At 45.5% G+C, this 6699-nt stretch overlaps 1 protein-coding gene across 1 annotated transcript; it reads right to left on the reverse strand.

Moving 5' to 3' along the window:
• Positions 1–3805: 3805 nt before the first annotated feature.
• On the reverse strand, positions 3806–5164 carry LOC114318562 (uncharacterized). Its single transcript, XM_028265471.2, has one exon. The coding sequence runs from the start codon at positions 5162–5164 to the stop codon at positions 3806–3808; it is 1359 nt and encodes a 452-aa protein (XP_028121272.2).
• Positions 5165–6699: the final 1535 nt, after the last annotated feature.

Here is a 6699-nt window from a genome sequence, read left to right on the forward strand (position 1 = left end):
GAAAACAATTGTTTGCCCCCAACTGGAGTTGAGTAAGACTAATGCTGGAAGTTTGTTTCTGATAGAGGTTAGCTTAATCCGTTCCAACGCTTGTTTGTATGTGGCAGTATTGAAGTGTTGATGGAATGATACTTAAGAGATTTTGTAGATTCAGAGATGTTTACTTAAGATGTGTTAGTGCGGTTTCCACCAAGCAATTCCACTTGGCTAAAGTCCAATTTACTTGCCAAACATAATTCCACCAAACAGTTCCACTTGGCATGTTTGAGTGCTCACTAAATTTTAATTCCGTTCAATCGTTCTGAAACTAAGTCCATTTGGGTTAAGACCAAAGCTGAGTTCGTTTGATACACATCAAAGCTAATTCCGTTTGATAAACATCAAAGTTATTTCCATTTGGTATCTACCAAAGCTAATTCCGTTTGATAAACATCAAAACTAATTCCATATGATAAACATCAAAGCTAATTCCGTTTGATAAACATCAAAGCTATATCCGTTTGATGGACACCAAAGCTAATTACAAAAATTTGACAGTCTCGAGAGAAGTGAGGAGACATTTGTATTGGCCAAAAGATAAATGTCTTTACATCCTGATAGAGAAGTTGGGACTTAATTCTATTGATAGTATTTCTTGAGATTTGCAACAGTCCAGGGTCGTGGTATGGCTCGGCCTTTAAGATCCTCTAGGTAGTAAGCTCCATTTCCAGCAACAAATGTGACTTTGTAGGGACCTTCCCAGTTAGGCCCAAGTTTTCCTTCGTCGGGCACCCTTTTTGTGATCCATGACTTTCCTCAAAACCAGTTCTCCAGGCGTCAATTGTCTTGGGAAAACTTTTTGGTTGAAATTCTTAATGAGCTGCTGCTGATATGCTACCAGTTTGATCAGTGCGGCTTCTCTTCGGCCTTCTACCATATCTAGTGCTTGTGCAATAGCTTCCTCGTTACTGGTGCTTTCAAACAATTCAGACCGGAGGGTTGGGAGACCTACTTCGAGTGGGATGACGGCCTCCACTCCATAAGTCAAGGAGTAAGGTGTTTCTCCCGTTGAGCGTCGTGTTGTGGTTCGATACGCCCATAGTACGTGGGGTAACTCTTCAACCCATTTTCTTTTTGCATGTTCAAGCCGTTTCTTTACTCCGTTGATGATGGTTTTGTTTGACGTTTCTGCCTGCCCATTACTTTGTGGGTACCCTGGAGAAGAGTTCCGATATTCGATTCTAAGGTCGGCACAAAACTTTCTGAAGATCTTTCCATCGAACTGTGTTCCATTATCTGCAATCAATACCCGCAGGATGCCGAAACGCACCATTACGTTTCGCATGCTGAACCACTTTGTGTCCATTTCTTTGATACTTGCTAGTGCTTCAACTTCAACCCACTTAGTGAAATAGTCGGTTGCAGCGATGAAAAACTGTCTATTCCCAATACCTCGTGCCAATGGTTCGACAATATCCAGCCCCATTGGGAAAAGGGCTACGGGCTGGTGAGTGGAGTGAGAGTTTTGGCTGGCTGATGCATTAGCAAAGCAAACCTCTGACATTTATCGCACTTCTGAACGTACTGCTGTGCATCTTGTTGCATCAATGGCCACTTGTACCCGTGAGTGAGGGCTCAGTGCGGCAGTGACCTTCCACCAACGTGGCATCCACGAATCCCGTCGTGAATTTCGTAGAGAACATTTTCGACCAGATTTGAATGCACACATAAAAGATAAGGACCGAGATAGGAGCGTCTGTACAGCTTCCCAGATGGTGAGATCCAAAACCGAGCTGACCTATGTCTGATTTTGTTGACTTCCTTTTTATATTCAGGGAGGGTGCCAGTTTTTAGAAAAGTAAGTATTGGATCCATCCAGCTTGGCTCTAGGTTGCTACAGAGGACTGAAGATGCAATACTTGGTTCTAACAAGAACTCAACCCAAATTTTTCTAGCATCCTTGGCATCTACTGACGAGCCAGGGCAAGCCAGAGAATCGGTATGGTTGTTCTTCTCCCGACTGATTCGTTCCACTCGTATGGATTGAAATTTTTTGAGTAGATCTTTGGCCTTACTTGCGTACATAGCCATTCTTTCATCTCGTGTTTTATAGACCCCAAAAAGCTGGTTCACCACCAGTTGTGAGTCGCTGAAAACAAGAAGTTGTTCTGCACTGAAGTGTTCAGCACTGCGTAAGCCAGCCAACAGTGCTTCGTATTTCACTTCATTGCTAGAAGCCTTCCAACCGAGTCTGAGAGCCTGCTCCCAAATAAATCCTTCTGATGAGATAAGTATACTCCTGCCCCCGAGCCTTGGTTATTGGATGATCCGTCAACATAAAGCTGCCATATGTTTCCAATAAAGAGTTTTCATGCTTTCGAAGTGTAGTACTTTTCCTGTTTGGTAGTGCATGGCACCTGTGCCAAATTGGGACTCCTTGGCTCGGTACTCTGGGTGGGAGCAAATTCTGCGACAAAATTTGCTAAGACCTGGGCCTTGATTGCTGTCCTGGATTGGTACCGAATGTCAAACTCACCAAGTTCTACCGCCCATTTTGCTGTTTGGCCAGAGAAATCAGCTCGGCTGAATACAGATCTGAGGGGGAACTCAGTGAGGACATTGATGGTATGCCCCTGGAAGTAATGTTGTAATTTTCTTGAGGCGATAGGTAGCGCGTAAACTAACTTTTCCAAGGGTAGGTACCATCTCTCGGCATCTAGTAAAGTCTTGCTAACATAGTATATTGGTCTCTGCTCCTTGTTGACTTCTCGAATTAATACCGTGCTTACGGCGTGATCGGAAACTGCTAGATATAGGTACAGCTCCTCTCCTGGTTCTGGAGTGGATAGAAGAGGTGGTGTACTGAGGTATCTTTTGAGACTTTGCAATGCTTCAGTACATTTAGGACTCCAGTCAAACGCTGCCTTTTTCCTTAATAGCTGGAAGAAAGGCTTCATCCAATCTGAAGACTTGCTGATGAACTGATTCAGGGCAGCCGCCATTCCAGCCAGCTTCTGTAGCTCTTTAGCATTCGTTGGTACTTCAAGCTCTTGTATTGCTTTGATTTGATCTGAATTTGCCTCGATTCCTCTATGAGTGACCATATACCCCAAGAACTTCCCTGTTCCTACCTCGAAAGTGTATTTCGAGGCATTAAGGCGAAGCTGGTGGTTCTTTAGGATACCAAAGACTTTTCTTAAGTCTGGAAGGTGGTTTGTAGCGAGCTTGCTTTTTACTACCATATCATCTATATAAGCTTCCATGGTCTTTCCGAGTTGGTCCTTGAACATTCGAGTGATCATTCGCTAGTAGGTTGCTCCGGCGTTCTTGAGGCCAAACGGCATTACTTTGTAGCAATAAGTCCCCCTTGGAGTGATAAATGCTATCTTCTCTTGATCCGGACCGAACAGTGGTATCCGGTGATAACCGCTATAAGCGTCTAGAAAGCTCATGCGCTCATGCCCTGCTGTTGAGTGTACCAATTGATCGATGTGAGGCAGTGGAAAACTGTCTTTGGGATAAGTTTGTTTAGGCAAGTGAAGTCAACGCAGACTCTCCATTTTCCGTTCTTCTTTTTTACAACAACTGTGTTGGACAGTCATTGTGGGTACTAAACTTCTTTAATCGCTCCCGATGCCAAGAGTTTTTCGACTTCGGCAATTACTGCTTCAGTGTGCTCAACTAAGGACCTCCAACTTTTCTGTACAACAGGCCAAGCTGAAGGGTTGATGTTGAGTTTGTGGCAAGCAAATTCTGGGTTCAACCCTGGAGTATCGTATGCTGACCATGCAAATACCTCCATATTTTCCCTTAGCAGTTCAAGCAGCTAAAGTTTCTCATCAGCGCCTAGCGAGGTACCGATAAGGAAGTACTTTTCTGGATCATCCTCCTTTACCAGGACCTTCTCCAAATCCTCTACCATCTTTTCCTCTGGGGCTCCTCCTACTTCTTCCAAAACTGGTTGTTCGGCCACTTCTATTGTTTGTACCCAGTTACAAAGTTGCTTGGCCTTCAATGCTGTCGTAAAGCAATGTTTGGACGCAACTTGATCCCCTAAGATCTGCTCTACTCCGTGTTCCGTTGGGAAACGGATGAGCTGGTGGTAGGTTGAAGGGACTGCTTCCATTTGGTGAATCCATGGACGGCCAAGTATGGCGTTGTAAGGGGAAGGTGTATTAATAACTAGAAACTCTATCCGGAGGGTCTTCGTTCCTGCCACAACTGGCAACACTATTCTGCCAAGTGGCCACTCTGGCTGTGAATTGAAGCTGACCAATCGAGCTGCCTCTGGGGTGAGATGTTGCTCGGAGATACCAAGCTTTCTGAACAAGTCATAATAAAATATGTCTGCTGCGTTGCCTCGATTTACCAGGACTCGTTTTACGTCAAACCGTTTCCCAATTCCCACAGTTATAATCAGTGTATCAGTATGTGGGTGTTGTATGCCTTCTAAATCCTTTCTAGTAAATGAAACAGTGCATAAAGGGGGTTTGGTTGCCGAGCGTACCTTTTTCGATGCGGGCTCAACCGACATGACCTGCTGAATTTGCACAGCCTTAGCAATCTCTTCTCTCAGTGCCTCTTCAGGTACCTGGGTCGCTGTTCCATGGATCACATTTATTATCAACCGAGGTGGATGCTTAATGTTTGGTTCTAGTGGTGGGTTCCCCAGTTCAGTCACTTCTTTATCCTGATCTATGTAATCCCGGAGGTGCCTAGCTGCTACTAGGTCTTCCAAGTGTTGCTTCAGTGCTTTGCAGTTCTTTTTCATATGCCCCCTGTCTTGGTGATAGGTGCATCTGAGCTTCTGATTACGCTGGGCCGGATCTTCCAACATTTTCGGCGGCCAAACAAAGAAGGGCTCTCTTTTGATCTTTTCCAAGATTCGATACATTGGTTCCTTGAATATGGTCACGATTGCTTCGTTAGATTTGGACTTATCCACTTCATTCACCATAAGCCCTCGGTGTTCTCCTCGGTCCATTCTCTTCTTATGCCGAGCTGTTTGTTCTGCTGACGCTTCCTCGATGGGGATCTGTTCATCTTCGAGACGAGCGTACTGTTCAATCCTAGCACGCAAATCTTTCAATGCTGTGGCGGGTCGCTTGGTAAGTGATTGTCTCAACTTACTTTCCAGGCACAGACCATGTTTAAAAGACATAACGACCATCTGCTCACTGCACATGTTTTCCACCAGGTCATTGTACTCTTTCCAATACCTCCTAGCATAACTGCGCAGCGTTTCTTCCTGTTCCTTTCGGAGACCGAACAGTGTATCCGGCTCTTTCGAGATCTTAGTGTTGGAGACAAACCTGGCTAAGAACCCTTCGGAGAGTTACTTCCAGCCATGAATTGATATAGCGGGGAGTCGATCGAACCATCGAAGTCCGATTTCTCCCAAGCTGGATGGGAAGACTTTGCACATCAGTGCCTCATCTCGGCTCCATAGGGAGATCATTTGTCTATAAGGGCTAATATACGTTAGTGGGTCCGACTTCCCATCGTACGAAGTAAACTTTGGCGGGGTGAATTTCTTTGGAGGTCTCATGGCCTTGATTTCCAGGGAGATTGGTGAGGAGACAAGCCTGTCCAGTCCTCGGTGCTCTCTCTGGTGAATGGTACGATCCAGATGATCCCGACGTTATTTGTTCTGCTTGTTGCCAATTGGCCAAGTACGAAGGTCTTGAGGAGGGCATTCAGTCTGTTGGCTAATCGTCTTCTGCATCTTAGCCCTTCTCTGGCGTGAACCACGGGTGTGGCTGCTCGCCACTTCACTTTGTACCGGGATTGGCTGGCTTTGCTTCCTAGACTCATTTCTGGAGAACTTCTTCACTGGTGGCTTTCTGGATAAGCTCCTCTATCGTAAGCGGGAGGGCTCTGCTTCAGTCTTCTTTTCCGTTGGATCACCCAGCACCCTTTTGAGTTACGCTTTCAGCTCCTGTATATCCATCCCCATGGAGTCTATGATTCGATCTCTGTAATCCTTTTCCAGAAGAAAGTGATGAGAGGAACCTCTAGTGAAGGGCAATCGATGCTCAACGGATTCGAGGGTCCGATTATTGTTTCTAGTTTGTTCTTCTAGGACTGTTGGGAGTGCCAAGCCTTCGTCCTTTGTCTTCTTTATCTATGGAGTATGTGTCGAATGTGGGATGTCCTCAACCCCCATCGCCGGAACTGAGTGCAGAGCTTAGAGACAAAGTTTCCACGTTCACTGCACCAATTGTGCATACCGGATTCCGCACTAAATGAAAGTGGATCAGGACTCCGCACTCAGTTGGTCTATCCAAGGATTGAGGTTCCTGCAGCAAGAAGCACCGTAAGAGCTGCCCGGTCGGGGTTGGCCGGATAACCCCTCCGGTGTGGGAATCAGTCGTCGGAGAAGAAGTGTAGAGAGTTGAATTTGTAGTAAGTGGGGTTCCGTTTTCGTCAGTTCCCTTCAATGTGAAGTTTTTGTAGTATATATAGAGTTCCTTGCTTGTTTCCCAAGATGGTTACATGGAGCTTTGGTGCTGCCAAGTTTCTTCTAACATTGCTCAAGGTAGAGGACCATCAAGTTGTTGATAATGGGTGCACATACTTGTTGTAATCATTCTGATAACAGATCACATTCTTTTGGTTTAACTGTTCCTGTGATTCTAGGTATAGGGGACCAGCTGAGGTGGCAACTTGCACATGCATATACTCATGGCTTCCACGTTTCTTTGAGAGGTTCCCTCAGCT

Source organism: Camellia sinensis, chromosome 10, assembly GCF_055761805.1.
Source record: "Camellia sinensis isolate YWXY chromosome 10, ASM5576180v1, whole genome shotgun sequence".
NCBI lineage: Eukaryota > Viridiplantae > Streptophyta > Magnoliopsida > Ericales > Theaceae > Camellia > Camellia sinensis.